Source organism: Wyeomyia smithii, chromosome 1 (assembly GCF_029784165.1).
Source record: "Wyeomyia smithii strain HCP4-BCI-WySm-NY-G18 chromosome 1, ASM2978416v1, whole genome shotgun sequence".
Lineage (NCBI taxonomy): Eukaryota > Metazoa > Arthropoda > Insecta > Diptera > Culicidae > Wyeomyia > Wyeomyia smithii.
In genome coordinates this window covers 147,522,747-147,543,889 of record NC_073694.1, presented here as the reverse complement: position 1 = coordinate 147,543,889, position 21,143 = coordinate 147,522,747, and the positions used below count along the sequence as shown (strand labels likewise).

The following is a 21,143-nucleotide window of genomic DNA, read 5'->3' as shown; positions in this document are numbered from 1 at the left end:
TGAAAACAATATTCTTTGATATTTTTAAAATGAGTACTGGCATGCATTGAAAAAGATTCAGTCACTACTTCAAAAGTTTAGCAACAATTTTGCTGTTTTTAAATATGCTCTAAAAATTTTACACCAATAATCATTCCGGGGTGACTTTGATCACTTTATTGTTTTGATGAATTTGGAGTAACACTTTGCTACTTTCACTAAATTAAACAGCCTTAAACGACTTAAACGAGTTTATAAATATGGAAAGCAATTTGAGGGCCATTCACATTTTACGTGAACAGTTTATAATGGCGAATGTCCAAGATTCATACAAAATTTTTAGAATATATATGAATGATTATTCACTGAGAGAGAAGGTGATCTAAAATCGTCAAAAACTAGTCCACGAGGACTTATGAAATTGTCCAAATTTGCATGTTACTTCACGTCTTGGGTTTTTGTTAAGAAGGAATATGTAATACGCTGTGGAGAAAATTGGAACTCAATATTGCCTTCGAGGAAAAACTTGCAAAAATAACAATAAAATGTATTGTTATAATATTTGTTCATCTTAAGAACTAATCTGGGAACAAAATAAAAACACTTCACGTATTGCAACTTGTTGTTTTGAATCTGCTTGAACCGATTGTTTGTATGCAACAAAAATCGCCAAAAATACACTTTATTTTCAAATAATATTTTAGCATGAAAAACACTCTTTAAATAGCAGGAAATGCATGAATAGTAGCAATGCGAACATATATCCACACAATCAGTTAAGATTACGACAAACCCCAAGCACTACGAGCGCTTTTTTACCACATTTTCAGAAAAGAGGTAAAGTGATCAAAGTCACCCCGGTGATCAAAGTCACCCCAGTTTACGGTACTTATGCTAAATAAAAAAATACTAAAACACGCGCGGTCAACATTGTTGTGAAAAAGAACACTAATTTCACTTTCTTTGGAATGAGGGATGAATATACTTAATGCTACACTCCCGTGCTCACATTTGTTGTATTTTGCTACTACATTCCAGATAATTATTCTAAGAAAACTACTCACAAGCGAGGAAATAAAGCTATCGCGCGCCTGGTCTATGAACCTAACAAAGTACTGCTAAAAACATTTGTACAGCAAAGACCAAGCGAATAATTTGCATTTCATTCAATTTTTGACGTAGAATTACGTCTTACGGCAACATAGCGGCACAAATTGAAAACCCAAAAATCGAAAGCGTCACGAAATTGTCCTCATATGCCTCTAACTCAGTCAGTTTTCGATGGGTTTCCTCCATTTTTACAGCAAGTGATTGGAAAATTAGCCATGAACCCACCAACTTGCGGAAATCTGCGATTATGTGACGCTGGCAATGGTACTATAAAAAAATGTAGAGCCTTGTTAAGCACATATTTCGACCAACCAGAGATTAAATACTGGGCGAAACTGCCATTGTCGGTCTAAATCAAACTAAACAGCCATCACTGCCTTTCTACCCCGGCACAGCCGACACTAAAGTATACAAATGGATCTGCCGCGTTTGCTTTCAGCCGTTTGGACACTACTAGTAGTTACTTGTTCGTGTGCCGGTAGCGTGTGCGTATGATCGTTTGTTTACTTATGATATATATTTGCTGGTTTGCAGTGTGTGCGAAGAATTAACCAGAGAGCTAGAATTGTCCCGTGTCATCGGTTAATGGCAACCCAAAATGACAATGTTTGATTAACAAACACTCTTGTGAAATACCGAAGGTACTTTTAAATGTCCCAAATCATAGAATTGAAAAAGTTGATACCTTTTTTTGCCAATCGCCAAAACCTTGATGATAGTGATGAAAACTACGCAACTGGCGTATAATTGAGTTCTTACTTAGCTTTTTTGTGAACATTTATAGACTGCGTCCGGTGCAGCTATTTTACTTTTCTTGTCATTTCCAACTTCACCATCCAAAGTTTTTAATGTGTAATCATAACGTTTCGATCTTATACACAAATCTATTGCAAAAAAAATAAGCTAGATTTAAGTTTTATTGTAGCTGAGCGAAAAAACATCAAGTACAATATTTGAGTACTATGCTCAAATATTTAAATTTATAGCTGAGTGAAAATTACGTTATCTCATATCAAATTTCGATTTCGTGTTTAATGCTTCAAAAATGCGAACTAAAACAGTCGAAAAAACGAATTACACCCCCCGTTGTGTTGCCAAGCTGATCGGGAAACTTTCAGTTTTGAAAAATTGGCCACGAATCCATGAAGTGCGTAGGTTTAGTATTGCTTTCGCTACCGGCAAACGCCGATGAAACAATTTGCAAAAGTATATAACTAATGATCCGTTGTGGAGCAATGCACCGGCGAACGGAGGCTGCAGCCATTCTGTCTTGAAATGTTACCAATTATTCATCTTAAATAACTGGATTTGGCCGTGCATCTTGATCGCTTTCTTTAATCGCTGGTAATTCAAACGTGAATGACCGGTCATTCTCTCGGCGCATCGCATCACTCACACCCAACACGCATCTCCATGACCGACGAAAGGAGCAGGACACCGAGAAGATGTAATGAGTAATCATAATATAATGATGGAGTCATGTGTAGAATCAGTGAAGAAAGTGTAAGCCAGCAAAAATATACATTCGATGGAGATGGTATTTTTGCACTATTTAATTCGAATGTACAGCAAAAGACAATCTACTACAGTTTGCAAAATTTGCATATTATTGTACGTTCATTTTGCGTTGTATGTTTTGCAAACCCAAAGCTGTTGACTGTTGGAGCACCACAGCAAAAGGTCCCTTGACATTACATTTTGTTTACACATGAGTTTCTTCGTATTAACGAAACAGATTTAATAGAATTTGAAATTATTATCGCAGCACGTAAGTTAAGCATCATTTCCTATCTTTTTCCAATTAATAAACCTATCATCGTAATACCGCTATCAAATCAATGACTAAACATATGTTCAGAAACGCCAAATTGATGCAATGAAAAGTATGCGGGGCTTAAAGCAGAGTCGATCGTAAATTGAAAATTAATTACACAATGCGTTGCGAAGATTTTTCCGGTTAGAATGAGGTTGCGAACAATAGAATAGAACCTTTCAGCCGACGATGGAATTATGTATTCTTTTTATTGTACTGCTGCCTTTTGGACAAAGATAAAATTTCTCACCCTTTACCACGGACATGGAGCTGAATAGCAATTAGTCTCGTTGAAAGGCTGTCGTAGGTAGACCCACATTCAACCGTTTCCAGTGTATGCGATTTTACGATGAGAACCGAGCTGCCGGCAAGAATGGCCAAAGGTCGTTAGGCACACTCCGGCGCAATAAACGGTTCGGTTACGGACACGCAAGTACCACGGCACACAGATTGTGACTGCAACTCAACAAACAAACCTCTTGAGGCAGTATGATCCCTGCTAAATGATAGAATTAACACACTAAATAGCACCAGTTTTAGTGTGGATAGATATATGATACCTTTGATGGGCTTTATAGCAAGTTCGGTTTCATAGTCAACGGTAGAATAAGTTTGATCATCAAGTTTGTTCTATTTATGGCATTCAATTTTTTCAACAAAATGAAATCAACATGGCCTACGACTGTCTAACTTGTTCTATCATTTAATGATGATAATGATGGCCCCACCTCTTAGCCCTACAATGATAGGGTAGACGATTCAACTATTAGATCATTCGTTTAAAGTAATAAAATAAATTCTTATAGAAAATCTTTACACTATTTATTTTATTGCACTGTGATTAATTCAACTTTTACAAATAATAAATCTACCGTCACTGTCGGACGAACATAACAAAACAAACTTTTTTTTTATTTTCGCATAATTTTGGATCAGTCTGACTGTTTACAATCATCGTCACGAAATGCATTTTTTGAATATTTGCGTTTTTTTGTTTTTCTCGGGTTCGACGAATTCGGACGTGTTCCAGAGGGCTTACACAGCGAAATATGATTGCCATCATTTTCAAACTACTATTAAATTCTATGTAACACAATTTGACCGATAAGGCTTGAGAAAAGGGTCAATACAGAATAATTAAGTTAGCCCGCACTGATTCTGGAACTAAAGTTCAATTATCATTCTGTTTATTGTTCATACTCTATTGAATTGTAGGTTAATCTTATAAAGATAAAAAATGAGGGCTGGTAAAGAAGAAAATAACGAATCTTTTCAGCTTGATAATTAATTCACGATGATTGACGAGAAAACTATTGTTATAAATCCAGAGATACAGTATGTGAAGAACTTCTCAATATGATCACTTTATCTTGCTGTGGGCATTTTGCTGGTAAGAATCTTTTTTGAATATATCTCTGAATACTGAATTATTAGATCGAAACATATAGGGTAAATTATTCTTCCCAGCTGGTCTCGAATCAATATACTGTTCTAACAAGCCAGTCGTCATATGTTCGAATCCCGGGTACTGTTGATTGTCAGAGTCAACAGGATTGTATCACTTGTCTCGTATTCGTCCATTATAGGACTAACGGACTGAAGGTTACTTTCATGTTAGTGATACTGAACGTAACCGAATGTGGTAACTGGAAATAATGAATTGTCAGTCATTATGTCAAGCCTTACTATCATATGGGTCATTCCATACGAAGTGTACATGCCACTTGGACACGACCATCACAGATTTTGCTCAAAGTTGGGGGAATTATTAATCTACTGTCTCTTTGGAAAAATCCCAATTTTGGTTTCGATTGGAATACCCCCCGCTCTCTAGGACCCCCCTCTTTATTGCAAAGTCACGCAATTTTTGTCAAAAGTCTCTTTTTTCTTTTTCTAACAATTCACAGACGTAAGATGTCTAAAATATACTGATAGATGATTTTTGAAGAAAATAAACCAAGGAATCCAGAAAAAATATAAGTTTTGACCGGAAGTGTTGCCAGATAAATTATTTTTGTATTTGAAAACTAAATTTACATTTTTCGGCAATTGCAGCCATTTTTATTTTAAACTTGATAATTTCATCGTGTTCCTTGGAAAATTTCACATAAGAAACAACTATCATTCCGAGGTAATATTAGTCAATCTCGAGATATAACATTTTTACGAAAAAAGTTGTAAACTTCGTAATTATTTTGTTTTATATTTTATAGACGTAAGACACCCGAAAAATATTGATAGTTGAATTTTGAAGAAAATGAACCAAGGAATCCAGAAAAAATATTGTTTTTGACCGGAAGTGTTGCCAGATAGATTATTTTTTTATTTGAAAACTAAATTTACATTTTTCGGCAAATGCAGCCATTTTTGTTTTAAATTTGATAATTTCATCGTGTTCCTTGGAAAATTTCACATAAGAAACAACTATCATCCCGGGATAATAATCTTTCTTATGTGAAATTTTCCAAGGAACACGATGAAATTATCAAATTTAAAACGACACCAAATTTGGGATTTTTTCAAAGTGATGGTAGATGAATAATTCTCCCAACTTTGAGCAAAATCTGTGATGGTCGTGTCCAAGTTTGTGCTTTTTCGTGGTCACTTCGTATGGAATGACCCATATGTAAAAAAGCATTGGTTTCTAGTAGCGCACTACGGCAAAGACAATCGCGAATACAGTCATACCTCGATATAAGGCAACTTTATTTTAATTTTCGTTACGTTATATCGAGTTACGTTACAAACATATACAAGAATCAAAATGGCGTAGCTGTTGTGTAATTCGGTCTCTGAACATAAAATTGATTCCATCGATGGCTTGCCAATGAGTGAGATTTAGAAAAACCATAATTCGACATGGAATCTTTAGATTACAGATTTTGCACAGATTCAGTTCAAAGATCCAGGAGTTACCTGAACATAAATGAATGTCTTAATATTTGTCAGTTTTTATGTCGTTCAATCCATTTTCGAATTGGAAATTTTGCATGCCCGTGCAATTCATCTAGCAACATATTTCAAAAAATTCTGAAATCTAATTTCTCTCTTAAGAATTTGGGAAACCACAATCGAAATTTATACGTTTTATAAAACGTAGTAGCTATCCGTTAATCAAATGCTTTTCACTTTGCCGGTAGTTAAATTCTACGTGAAAATCACATGAAACGCATATGTCTACTGAATAATATTCACAGGATGAATCATCTGACCAGATCATGATGAACTCAAATGACAATCACGTAAAATCTACGTGAAAATGACAGTGGAAAGTATTCACATAACTTTTCCGGTAATCATAACGTGAAAATTATTTTGAGTGCAGGTTACTCAAAGATGCGTGAAAACCTATTTCCCATCATATATCAGTTATTTTAAACCATTCTTATGCCCACTTAGAACAATTTCCAACAAGCAAAAAATTTTTTTTAATTGATGCAAGACTGTTAATAGTTACTCAAAGATGCGCGAAAACCTATTTCCCATCACCTATCAGTATTTTTTAACCTTTCTTATGCCCATTTAGAGAAAATTTTAACAAGCAAAAAAGAAATTTTTCTAAAGGATGCAAGACTGTGAATTGTTACTGAGAGATGCGTTAAAACCTATTCTCCATCACCTATTAGTATTTTTAAACCTTTCTAATGCCCATTTAGGACAATTTTCGCATTAGTTTCATTAATTTTAAAACTTACCACAAACAGTCTTAAAATTTGGATTTTTTCTTAGTTAGAGTGTCTACTTTCTAAAAAAAATATAGAGAAATAAATCGGCGACAGTCACTTTTCCGATTTTTGTCCGCCTGAAATCCTATAGTGAGGCCGTACAAGGTCTTTTTTTCGGCGTCTTGAAAAAGCTTCATCGGAAAGCCGGTTACGGACCTTCCTAAAGTGTTTTTTTTCGTTATTAACGCAAAAGATCAAGCCCCAATCAACCAGTGTGAAAACGCACAATAATTGCTCTGACTTCGCACAAAAGTTATGTGAACAGTTGTACAACGAATACATTGACAGAGATCGAAATCAGAATCATACACACAAAAATCGTGATGTTTCGGGAAACTTCTGTTTTGGACGAACGATCAGTTCCGGGACACAAAAAAGTTGTGGTTTATTTTCGGAAGCCGGTACATATGACCGAGGCCGGATGCGGATATGTGATTACGGATGCAGATGTAGATGCGGATGCGGATGCGGATGCGGATATCCGTAGTATCCCTTGGTTTTATTTTGCTTATTTCACATGTCCATGTCCCATGTAAATACATCTAGGAAAATTTTTCTACGAAATTTTTCAATACCCGATATTTTTTTTAATACCCGCATGGTATCCGTATTTGCGGATGCGGATGCGGATATCCGCAAACATCCCAGCTTACAACACAGTGTTAAAAAAAGTACACCTACAGTAGTGCAATTACTTTGAAAATATTTGTTTTTTGACTTCAGAGTGTAGTACGTATACTTCACACTATACTCCAATGAAAATTGTTCTGAGTTTTAGCTATTCAACAATACGTGAAAGGTGGCATTTGTATTAAGTTATTGGCTTTTGGAATCTGATGCAACATAGTGACGGTGTCATATTTGCTCTTATAGAATATCCCAGAAAACGATAAACATGTTATTCCCTACGTGTTGCAGTTCAGATCTGTTCCTCGGCGGTGCACATACATTTAAGCTTCAAATATTTATATTCGTGTTGCGACTCACAGTAGTGCCAAAGTAGCAACGGTAAAGTGTTTATCGGTACTGTTCCAGTTCAATGCATCAATCGCAGTTGCACGATTTTCAGAAATCAAATACAAAACGTGATGACTGTTTCCGATGCTAGAGGAAGTGAGAATAGGAAAGTTTTCCGCAGATGACAATCAGTAGTCTATTGAGCGCTGGTACAAACCGTCTACCAAAAATACTTTTAAATATTCGTTTTTTGATTTCAAAATACACATTTTTTCCGATTTCAAAATACACATGTCTGACATGTATGTTCTACGGGCAATCCAATGAAGAAAATCAATAAATACAGCCATGCAAATAAAGTAAACTTTTTGTCTCTGTCTGTACGTATCCAGCAGCTTACTGCCTTGAAACTTTTTCATTTTGTTCGCGTAGTTCCAGTTCGCACATTCCTTCCGTTGGCGGCATTAAAAAGGGATGTTTCCGTGCCATTTGGTAGTTGGTAAAAATGCTTTGCATGATAAATCGAAAAATTTCTCAGTTGTTTTTGCAAAGGAATAAGATTCCCAATCTGAAGTAATATATGATTTTTCGGCTGAAAGTATGCCCAAATCCGAACGACTACATCCAGTTCGGGAAGGAGAAAACGAGTAGCCAACAGCGAAGATGTAATAAAAGAAGAACGCTTGAAAAGCACCAAAGAGCGCCGAATAAATTATCCGAAATGGGAAACTTTGCTTGCAAAGAACGGTTGATGGGCGGACGGACAACCGCGGCGGAAGAAAAAATATAGCATGAAAGCCCCGACCCGGGCGCGTGTGGGACAAGCGGGCATCGAATGCGCTTTCGAATTGCAATAGTCGTCCTTATTTCGGGACGACTTTGACTATTTTGGTTTTTTGCCAATCAAACGTGGAAACATTCTCAAAAAAAAACTGAAAATCTGATAGACGCCATACGATGCTCGGGATATTGTGCTCGAAATGTTGTATAACGTCAAGTGGTGAACTAGTTAATGCAAAATGAAAAAAAAAATTATCAACAAGCATTTGTTTTATTTGAGAGTTCTTTTTTAGATACAAATCCAGGTAACTCAATGTTACAGGTTCAAATCTATTATTCAATTCTTTTTCTTCCATTTTTCAAATTCATTTTTAATATTAGGAAAAAGGCTAAGCTGAAGGAAAACGTTAAATTCATCATTTTATTATCGTATTTAGAAACTGGCAGTGTAGTGTTCTGATGCATATTTTGCGCCCCTTCACCCTGCAGATGCGACTTGGAATGTTACGACCATTGAAAAACATCCCAGCGCAAAAAAAACCTTTCTTGGCAGTCGTTCGGCACCAATCACTCCTTGATGCAATCGAAAATTGCCTCACAACGGCTCGAAGCCTTATTGCACCTAGCATCTGTCGACTACCCGATAGAAGCATACTCTCCATCAATGTCCGAGAGCAGGTGTGTTCTAGGTTCTACTAAGAAGAACCTCCGCTGTCTATTGATTATAAAGGGGAAGACAGGAACGCATCGCCTAACTAACAGTATACTTATTTAGATGCAACTTGGTAGCCACATGTCACTAAACAGACTCCAGTATGGCAGCAAACGACGTACCAGGGTCGGTCATCAGACGTCGTTGTAAGCAACACGCCTAATCATTTTCTTCAGTGGGATGCTGTTTTGCAGACGACGTGATTATAAATTATGCAGATATTGGTTATCATGCTGCATCGTGTCGTGCTATGCCGACTCGAGCGCAGAACCGCAGGAGAGTATGGACAAAACAAGCAGAAAGAATATCTAGGCAAACGACTTCGACAAACAGTACTTACCTCATGCCATTTCGCAGCAACATTTTGTTCAAATCCTTGAAAACAGTGGATCCGTTATACACACTATAGTGGAACAGGTTCCGTTGCACACACGATAGGCAATAAATGGGACCAAGCTATTAATTGCAGGTAAACACTTTTCTAAAATAATTTCTATAACTCAATGTGTATTCTGTGAGTAAAACAGAACTGCGTACTATTTTGGCACCGGAGGTAAGAGAGAGCGTAAAGAAGCTTCCAGTCTCCCCAGGGAAATACCGCACTACGTGATTAGAACAGGTTAGATGATTATCATCATTCTTTAGATTTCACCTTTTCGTATTTACGCACAAACAGTACAAGAAAGCTCACCAAAGTAATTTCACGTAGATGTCGGAGCAGAGTTCGTTGGAAAATGCCGGGCGGTAACACGATAAGCGCATCTAACAGAGAAAACAAAATACGTCATAAACGGACGAGTGGCAAGTAAAGACTGAACGCTTGTTCACTGTTTTGTCTTTCGAGTGAATTTCTAAAGTCCGTCCGTGAGCCGCGATTTGATCCTCAAACCACCGCGCATAACAGCAACAGCTTCTGCTTCAGCCGAACTGAACGAACACCAAACCCTACACACACCACGGCAAAGAGCGCCAACGGCCCCCCAGCGAAATCCGCCCAACAGCAGACGCATTACAGGGGATCATTCATTTCAACCTGCATCTCGTGCACATCATCACTGGGAGCATGTGGCAGAGCATATCGGCGTTCAATTTGATGTTTACTCGCGGTCGCGCTCTCTCTCACGCGCACTTCTCCCAATTTCTTCATGGATTGGCTTGAGACAATCGAAGCTCACTCACGGTAACACACTGGGTGTGAAAGCTAAAATGTGAGGACAAAAACATTACGGCTTGCGAAGTGTTTTAAACGGGCGAGCTATTCGTATACAATTTTGGCAAAATAATATTGTTCAAGAATAATCAAATTCAAAAAATACGCCTACCCGCCTCTATGAAATCGACCAGCAACGGAAATATAAAAAATTTGTCGAAACTTTCCGATATTTTATAAAGTATCTCATATTCATCACACCACTGCTCCAATATTCATCCTACTGTGGATGCGAAAAACGTACCCGGATTTTGATTGTTAATGCCCGAATATTCCATCAAATATAAGCTCTAGTTTACCCTTCCAGCTGGTCTCGAGGTACGATGCTGGCCTAACTAGCAAGTCGTCGTAGGTTCGAGTCTCGGCTCGGGAGAGACTGTTAGTGACAGTAGAATCGTAGCGCTAGCTCCGCAATTGTCCTGTACATTCAACAGTTGGCTGCGAAGTCCATGTATCAATAAAACAGAAGGTCAAGTTCCAAATCGGAATGTAGCAGAAAGGCTTTGCTTTTATAAGCTCTAGTTAGTTTATAGACTAAGAATTAGTTGTGAGATTATAAGAATTAGTTGTAAGATTTTTCTTGACAAGAAGATTTCAGTCCTTACAAATAATGATAACAGTTTTGATTACAAACCTCTAATTAGAAAGTCGCCATTTGCGATTAGACACCAAAAAAATAAATGAATTGTTATGAAATATTTAGGTAACAGACAAATTTCTTTTTTCACAATTGAATAAAATAGATTAAGAGTAGTCTGTTCCATGGATTAGTAGACTTACCTTACCAAACCGTCCCAAGCCGTGGTGTGGCTTTTGCTGTACGTAAGAGTCGTCTCCATTCCACTCGGTTGATGGCTGCAGTTCACCAGCTCTGCAGTCTGCGTAGGATCCGTAGGTCGTTCTCCTCCTGATCGATCCACCTTGCCCGCTGTGCACCTCTCTATCTCGTCCCTGACAGACTGGTTTCAAGAACCACCTTTAACGGGCTGTTGTTCGACATCCTATCGACATGCCCAGCCCACCGCAACATGCCACCCTTAGCGGAGTGGACGATAGATGGCTCCCTAAGCAGCTCCTGCAGTTCGTGGTTCATTGCCTTCTCCACGTTCAGTTCTCCATCTGCGTTCCACCGAAGATGGTACGCAAAACCTTTCGCTCGAAGACCGCAAAGGCTCGTTGGTCCTCCGCAAGCATAGTCCATGCCTCATATCCGTAGAAGACTACCGGTCTGATCGGCGTCTTGTAAATTCTACTCGATCGGAGCGCCTTCCGGAGACCAAAGTATGCACGATTTCCTGCCATAATACGCCGATGAATTTCTCTGCTGGTATCGTTTTCGGCAGTTATCAGTGAGCCCAGGTACACGAACTCATCGATAACCTCGATTTTACACCACCCACTTGAAGTCGAGGTGGGAGGTTAGCACTGTCTTCTCGTGAACCTCTTCCTTTCATGTACTTCGTCTTCGATGCATTGAAAATCAGTCCAACCCGTTTGGCTTCGGCCTTTAGTCCGATGTGGGCATCCGCCATCTTCATAAAGATCCGAGCCGGAATGTCGATATCGTCGGCGAAGCCAAACAGTGGAACCGACTTTTGAAATATCGTGCCACTCATGTTAATCCCCGCTCTTCTAATGACACAATCCAGAGCAATGTTAAACAGTAAAACCTTACCTTAAACCTCTTCGGGTTTCAAAGGGGCTCGAGAGTACCCCCGATAATCGAACTACACACATCATTTGATCCATCGTCGCTTTGACCAACTGCGGTAGTTTATCCGGAAAACCGTAGTCGTGCATAATTTTCCGATCGATTTTGTCGTATGCCGATTTAATATCGATGAATAAGTGGTGTGTGGCGCGTTGTATCCACGGCATTTCTGCGTAACCTGCCGAACCGCGAATATCTGCTGTGGTGGCGTGGGCACCCATGAATCCCGCCTGGTAATGCCCCACAAACTGCTTCGCAAATGGTGATAGTCGACGGCAGAGTATTTAGGAACGCACCTTGTAGGCGGTGTTCAACAGAATGATTGCCTGGTAATTGTAGCACTCTAGCTTGTCGCCCTTTCTGTAGATGGGCTCGTCCAACAGCCTCTTCAAACTTGACAATGACCCAGTTCATGGCTCTAACCAGTGTTTATCCAACGTATTTCTACAGCTCGCTGGGAAGTTGGTTCGCAGTTTTTTTTTTTTTCAGCCGGCTAATATCCTCCTCTACTCCGTTCTTTTCCTCGACTGACAGTTTGCATCTGCCATCAAACCAGTCATTTCTATGATTTGGAGCCCTTGTACCGCTCCTAACATAAAGATCGGACGCTGTTTTGTGCCGCACCATCTTGGTGAACAGACGCTCGGGTTGGTGGAGCATTTCCTCTAACGCCGGAGAATGATCGCGTCGCACCTTCTCACTTAGCTATTGTCGGATGACAACATTGCCCAGGCAACACCAAACAGTTGCGTTCATGTTTCAAACGGCAGTCTTGTACAATCATATGACTCGTGGAGGTGTGAAATAGGAACTTGTGAGGACCGGAGCTAAGTTTGATGCTCCTCCCAGGTTGTCAACTCATTGAGTGTCAATGTTCCATGAGATGAATGTATGGATTGGAACGAATAATGGAACCAACTGGACATGAAACACGCACTGCACTGAGTTTTCAAACCTGCAATGCTTAATTCTTTATTGATCCGGTAAAGTTATTCAACAAGGAAGAAAACGCCTCAAAGGATTCAGAGTGTTAAAGCTTTTTGACAACCGAATAACTTAATTTTAGTTAGACTAGAACCCACGATCATCCGCTTGTCAAAATGAACTTTGTAACCTTGCGAGCATGAAGCTCCTATTTTATATGTAATACGCGTTACGTAGGCAAAGAAAAGCTTAGGTACTAACATTTTGCTGTCGAAACTTGAACTAGCCTTTTTTTGGAAAGGAATATTTTGAGATTTGCACCGTGTTCTATAAATTAAGATACAATTTCAAACTTGCATAATGATATGTAAGTATCACACATTTAATTTCTGAGTATTTTTATTGGAATACTTTTCATATTTTTCATAGCTTTCAACTACGGCAAATGTTTAGAAATAACCCCTCCTATAGTTAGCTTCACCAAACGCTTTCCGAAGCTGTCGCAGACGATACACACGGATGCCATGGATACTTCATTCCAGATTTTTTGGACAGCTTCAAGTTGTACAAACTTGGAAATCTTGTAATCAGCGAGCTTCGAAATTATGTAGTATCTAACTAAAAGTCCGTTGAGTTCAGATCTGGGGAGTCTGGCGGCCAATCATTTTTACCCAGAAAGTCCGCCAAATAGTCCCTACACCAGCACTGTCTTGCTGGAATATATAGAGGTCAACTCCGAAGAATTTTTCGAAGACTCGAGACAGTTTTCTCCAAAACTTTCGTTTATGATAAGCAGCATTGACTTTGACGCCTTTTTCGATGAAAGCCAGTTGAAGCTTACCTTATTTGCAAACTGTCCCCAAACCATGAAATTAAGGAATACTCCTCTGGGACTCCGAAATATTGGTTCTTGCTGCTGCCCGCAATCGACTATTTTATTTATTGTGTGGTTGCACCAGGACAAATAGTATTTCTCGTGACTACCCAAGCAGCAAAATTTGTTTCGATTATGAATTTTGTGCATCACAGCAACAAATTCTAATGCGAAACTAAGTTGCAGCTACATTTCAGTTTCTTATACAATGACAAAAAAAGCGCAGGAGGCGGAGCCAACTGCAACATTTTCGTTGTTTCAACACAAGTTACAAGAATGAAACAGTAATGTGTATGAACTTATGCGTGGAATTTGATAACAACATGCTAACTGCTGCATGGTCAAATTCTAGCAACGAAGATGTATCGTAGCAGCAACTTGGGCGAGATAGCAATTACATGGCGTTGTGGTAAACATAAGATTTTTTGTATAGCGATTAATCTTTGATTATTTCCAGTGATTTGATGAGGATTCAACTCCAGTTATCAATTTCTATTCAATTTTCACGATTCTACTTTTTACGTCGTTTGCTGCTCATAATTATGCTCATGCTCATTCTCAGTTTTTAATTTTGCTTCTTTAATTCATCAGCACTTCAGCGTGATAGGGAAATTCAAATCAATTTATTTCATTTGGTTTTAGAGACCAACATTTTTCTGCCGAATTGTAAAATGGTTTTGGATGACTTCTAGTCCAAGTATCAGAGACGCGATAAAATGAAAGGTCATTGGTTAGACACCTGAGCAATGTTATTACTTTCTTTAACATTTTAAACGTAGGTGTAATATTTCCCTCTAGTGTGTTGTGAAGATAATAATATTTGCAAGAAGCGCTGTAAAAAACCTTGGTGTGATGATAAACAGCAACATTGCCGTATTTGAACTGCTCGCCTTGCCTTGAAGACATCAGTATGGACCTCAGCGAAAAGTTACAACGCAGTACATAATCTCATCTCAAAAACAAATGTTAAGCGAACGATCGACCTAAAGTTGCTGTTACATGACTTGAGAACGTGACAGCAACTTTTAGGAGTATTGTTGTGTGTTTGTTTTGTGTATCTCGCAAGCATCATGTTGGCAACTTATATGCTCCGCCCACTAGGTCTATCCAATGAAGGTTAAGTTTTCATATGCCGTTTTCACGTTTCAACAACAAATCCAACATCGCGAATTACGTTGTTGGTGTAAAGATTTTTGAAGCAGCGATGCAACTTTAGTTGTTGTTTGTAGCTTGACAATTTAATCGTAGTAACAAATAATGTTCCTTGTAACCTCAGAATTTCATTAGTACAACAAATAATTACAGTTTATCGTTTAATCATGTTTCAATTGTTGCTTGGGTAGTGTGCCAGGAAAGTATCATCTTTTCCCTATTAAGTCTCCTTTTTTTAGAGAACTCGGAAACGCTGTTAACTTGACAATGTCAGTTGCCAAAATGTTATGAACGAAATAAAATCTCGCTTTTAGACGTTTAAATATTGTACAAGGGCGGTCACCGACCAAAAACCTCCTTTCTACGACTTCCCCAAATTGCTTCATTGCGGTTCAAAAACCAAAACCCATCTGACAAACAACAAACACCATGCGTATTTGTGAGTGCATACATAACGGTTATCAACAAAAAAAATTGATTTTTAAGGCTCTCTTTGTTTACATCATAAACTATCAGATAGAAATGGCAGTATGTAATTGTAAGCTCTCTCCCCCTCCTCTTTATAAATATTATTTATTTTGTTCATGCATGCTCAGTTCTGTTCAAAATGGCGTCGAAACAAGGAGCATTATACAAGTGCATTCTACATTTCGCTATGAACTGCACAACAATTTTGGCTAAAAGTTCACGGGAAGCCATTTTGGAACGCAAAAATCTTCCGGTCTCATCAGCCAAGAAGGTAGTGGAAGACCGGTCAAAGTAGTGGACATGAAAAGACCTTTTCCTTCTTGTCTATATCATGGGTCAAGCCTAGTAAATTTCGAATTCTTTTTATGTCCAAAGTTATCAAAGTTAGCAAAGGGGGTGGCAAAAAATAAATAACACCGAGACGAAAAAAAAAAGAAATATCTTTGATCAAAGTTTGCGTGCAAGTTATGACGTTTGTAACTTGCACTCAAAAAAATATTGAAAAATAACAGTTTTTTATTATTATTATTTATTTCGCTTGTCTTTTGACGACACTCTCGCTGTCACTGGACTTGTTTGTTGCTAAATAAAGCATTTATGCTGTCGAAAAACCAATAAAATGAACAAAACGGTTTGAGCCTTTTTTCTTCCCCTTCTAATATTCAAGATTTTTAAAAGGGGGGAGGGGTGACATAAAATGAAAAAAAAATTTGTTACGGCCTTAAAATTGATTCATCATACCGATGAAAACCGACCTTTCTCAAATGTTCATTTTTTTTCGTTCATAACTAATGTATCTTCATGAGAGAAGAAAAACTAGTCTTTCTTCAAGTTAACCTTTTTTGATAGCAGTAGAAAAAAATTCCAAATTTTTAGTTGTCATATGATCATATAATAATGAATTTTGGTGCATCTAGAACAGGTAACTTTTTCAGAGACTTGAATGAGTTTTCTACTATGCGACATTCTGACGCACTTTGACGCGACATTCTGACGCACTTTGATGTACTTTTGCATACACTAGGGGCTCCAAAATGGCTAAAACAGTTATAATCTTTCTAGGGCAACTATTTTTAGTATTAGGGCTGCACATTTTTTTCTCTTTTGTCGACCAGTGTTATTTATTGCATTTAATGAATAATTAATAAATTCGAAAAAATGATCAAAGTTGAACGGCGTTGAAAGAGCTCAGTTATTTGATTTTTATTTTCCAGAAATAGTTTTTCGTTAACAATTGCTAGTTTGGAAATTCAAGACATTATGGCTATTCAACGATAATTAGCTATGTCAGATTACCAGACAGATTTGAAAACGGTCGCTGCAAATGAACTTTACCATTTTTTTGGAATGCATTCATATTCCTGTGACAGGAATCCAGGAGTTTTTTGTATTTGTATTTGTATTTATAATTTAAAATCATTGGACATCTGGGTCTTTATGAAATAATCTTATTCTAACTTAAAGTAACATGGAACACAAACGCTGACGAAAAGCAACAGTTGACAAGTTAAAATCAAACAAATCGTATGCCTCCTGGAATCTTCTGCTTATAGAGTTGATGGGATCATTTGAACCATATCTCGTATTCCTAGCAGTGGCTTGAATAAGTTGCCTAGGCCGAAGAACACGTGTGGGTGCATAAAGTCGCATACGACTCAACAATTCAGCACTGTCGATTTCAGCCTTAAGTATTTTTGCTCCAAAGACTGCTTGACTGATTACACGTCTGCTGTGAAGTGGTTCGATACCGAGCAATGCGCACCGGCTTTCATATGGCGGGAGATTCAGTGGATCACGCCAGTTCAGGTTATGAAGAGCACGCCTAACAAACTTACGTTGCACCGACTCAATCCGCGTCGGAGTTTGAGGTAACTTAGTTATTAAATGCCTGCAAAATGTCCTGCACATGAAGTTGGTTTACACTAGTATCCCTCGAAAGGTTTAAAAATGATGCAAAATAATCGCAATCGCGATGCTTAAAATGTTGTATTTTTCCAGAGAATGCCCTGTTTACCTATTTCAAATAAAATTTCATAAAAAATATCCGTAGACACAGATGGTTCATCGGTATTTCAGGTAGTAGCAAAAGCACTAGGCCCAGTATGTTATTACCTTAGTAAATTATAAAGTTATAAGAGTTGGGTTTTGGTTTGGAATTGAAAATAATTCCTAAGTCCCTAAGTTTTAACAGTTTTCTGTAGTGTTGTTTCCTTATATTATTGTGATATATGTTTTTTTCTATAAATTGATTTAAGGTTGAATTTTTTTCATTAAGATTTAATAGGATTTTTCCGCACAAGATGAAGGCATATAGGTATTATATTCTGGAATGTAATAACATGAATCTACTAAAAATCATCAATATGGGTAATACTCTGTGTTGATTTTTACGTAGGATTCTACGAGAAGAATGGTCAGTTTCCCTTCTTTCACGAGTTTCGACACGTTTTGGAGGTGTTCAACGGCAAGTATATCTCTCGGAATATCAAAAACACTTTTGCTTTTGCTGTCCTGAAAAAATTTTCATCTGAAAACAAAATGTCACATTCTCCGGGCCGAACCAAAAGATTCCCTTTGACGTACCGTTAATCCGCGTATTCGTTGTTTCTTGTGTGTTTCAAGCCCAAGATCCCTTCTAAGGGTTCTGTGCATCTTCTACTATATAAAAATGGAATTCCGTAACGCTTGATCTTATTGATATTATTCCCTTTGTCTCTGAGGTGTACAGTAACTACGTAAAACATGCACAATTATGACTTTTTGTGCTGAATTTGCTTCTAAATCAAAATTTAAAGCGATGACATATGATTCTTTTTCAATAAAAATATTTGTCAATGTTCAAAAGAGACATTTGAGGAAAAATTATTAGTATCTGATCACTAAAACTTGAGATATTATTCACAAAACTACGTGAAACATGCAAAGTTATGACTTTTTGCGCTAAATTTGCCTCTAAATCAAAATTGAAAGCGATGACATATGATTATTTTTTTATTAAAATGTTTGTCATTGTTCAGAAAAGACATTTGAAGAAAAATGATCAGTATCTGATCACTAAAGCTAGAGATATTATTCACAAAACTACGTAAAACATGCAAAATTATGACTTTTTGTGCCGAATTTGCCTCTAAATCAAAGTTCAAAACGATAACATATGATTTTTTTATGAAAATGTTTGTCAATGTTCATTAAAGACATTTGAGGAAAGATTATTAGTATCTGATCACTAAAACTTGAGATTTTATTTACAAAACTACGAAAACATGCAAAATTATGACTTTTTGTACCGAATTTGCCTCTAAATCAAAATTTAAAGCGATGACATGTGTTTTGACATTGACATTGAAATGTTTGTCATTGTGCAGAAAAGACATATGAGGAAAAAATATTAGTATCTGATCACTAAAACTTGAGATATTATTCACAAAACTACGTAAAACATGCAAAATTATGACTTTTTGTGCCGAATTTGCCTCTAATTCAAAATTTAAAGCGATGACATATGATTCTTTTTTCATTAAAATGTTTGTCATTGTTCAGAAAAGACATTTGAAGAAAAATGATTAGTATCTGATCACTAAAACTTGAGATATTATTCTAAAAACTACGTAAAACATGCAAAATTATGACATTTTGTACCGAATTTGCCTCTAAATCAAAATTTTAAGCGATGACATGTGTTTTTTTTTTTAATTGAAATGTTTATCATTGTGCGGAAAAGACATTTGAGGAAAAATTATTAGTATCTGATCACTAAAACTTGAGATATTATTCACAAAACTACGTAAAACATGCAAAATTATGACTTTTTGTGCCGAATTTGCCTCTAAATCAAAATTTAAAGCGATGACATATGATTCTTTTTTGTTAAAATGTTTGTCAATGTTCAGAAAAGACATTCGAAGAAAAATTATTAGTATCTGATCACTAAAACTTGAGATATTATTCACAAAACTACGTAAAATATGCAAAATTATGACTTTTTATGCTCAATTCGTCTCTAAATCAATTCGCGGTGATATGTGATTCTTTTTTCATTGAAATGTTAGTTGATGTCCAGGAAAGACATTTCAGGAAAAATATTAGGTATCTGATTTCTCCAATTTGAGATATTATTCACAAAACTACGTAAAACATGCATAATTATGACTTTTTATACTCAAATCGTCTCTAAATCAAAATTCAAAGCGATGACATATGATTCTTTACTCATCAAAGTTTTCGTTGATGTTCAGGAAAGACATTTGAGGAAAAATAATAGGTATCTGATTACTAAAACTTGAGTTATTATTCACAAAACTACGTGAAACATGCAAACTCATGACTTGCCTCTAAATCAAAATTTAGAGCTATGATCTGTGATTTTTCACAATGAAATGTTTGTTAAGGTTAGGGAAGTTATTTGAGGAAATCAAGTGAAAAATGGAAAACCATGATTTTTTAAATTTGTTTATGTCAGAATTCAAAGCGATATCATGTGATTTTTTTTAAATAAAATGTTCGTTGTTCCTACAACTTTTGCAAATATTTTCCTGCAAAAAAACTCATTTTTTGATTCAGTGCGAGTCGAGCATAATAATTTTATATGTCTGATATTTTCGTAGTTTTGTGGATAGTAACACAATACCGGATTCGATTAACTTTTTCACTTTCATTTTACTTTTATTCAAACTATATCTTGGGAGATTGATTGGAAGAAAGACTACATTTCATTAGTTTAAACATCGATTAAGGGGCGACTTTAGCATTAAAACTCATGCTTTTTTAATTTCTACGTAGTTTTGTGAATTAAAGCACAATTGTGAGTTATCAGAAAACCTTCACTTCTTCTCAGACGTGTTCCTTGGACACTAATAATCTTTTTTCATTTTGAAAAAAAAAACACATGTCATCTCTTTAGATTTCATTGTAGAGGAAACCTAAGCATGGCTGCACATCGGTTCAACTGAAGAACCAAAAACGAGACAAAATCTCTTTATTTTAAGTATCGACATCTAGCGGTGGAGAGAATGCATTTTACACTCGAAATTTCATTACGCTTATATTCCATTCATTCAACAAAAGGACTGTATGAGCTCTCGCCGCTTTTTCGTCGAGAGAATCCTTTGTTCTCCCCGGTACTGGTATAGCGAGGGTGCCTTTTCATGATATACGTACAGTACCACCCGCATACGTGCAACAGTTTTTATGTAAATATATTTTTAACGAATTTCATTGTTGCCCAAGTTGAAAACTGAATATCTTGACTAACATTTACATTGTACCTAATGTTGTAAGAAGTTCTGGTACAGCACGTCTGATATGCATTTCTAGCAATGTTAGGTATAAAAAATGGTACGAGAAAAAAATATTGTCGTTGGTAGAGAAATTCATTTTTCAAGTCCAACGAAAATATTCAAGTAAATCAACTAACAGGTTAAAATAGTTTCAACAGTCGTGAGGTGTACGATCCAAGGAAATTTGTTAGGCAATGTTTGAATGGTTGAAAGATTTTTAGTTTAATTTGTTCTATTGACGTTGATTGTGAATTGTCACTGAATTTCCACTATAAAGATCTCTTGAATGCGGTCCTGTCTTAACCTGATTTTGATAGATTCAACTATTCAAGATCACCTTTTTGCCTGGTCATTAAATAAAAAAAAATAGTTTTTTGGTGCATGTTCAAACTATTGGAGCGAACTGTTAGAACGATGCACTGTGAAATCAATGTAGGATGGAACAGCAAAAA

At 36.8% G+C, this 21,143-nt stretch overlaps 1 protein-coding gene across 1 annotated transcript in view; it reads right to left on the bottom strand.

Moving 5' to 3' along the window:
• The window catches only part of LOC129717666 (uncharacterized), a 63,527-nt gene extending 53,621 nt beyond the window's left edge, over positions 1-9,906 (bottom strand). Inside the window, exon 1 of the mRNA XM_055667743.1 lies at positions 9,417-9,906. Within this exon, the coding sequence (XP_055523718.1) occupies positions 9,417-9,439 (23 nt within the window). The 5' untranslated portion in view covers positions 9,440-9,906. The remainder of the gene's footprint in view (positions 1-9,416) is intronic.
• Positions 9,907-21,143: the final 11,237 nt, after the last annotated feature.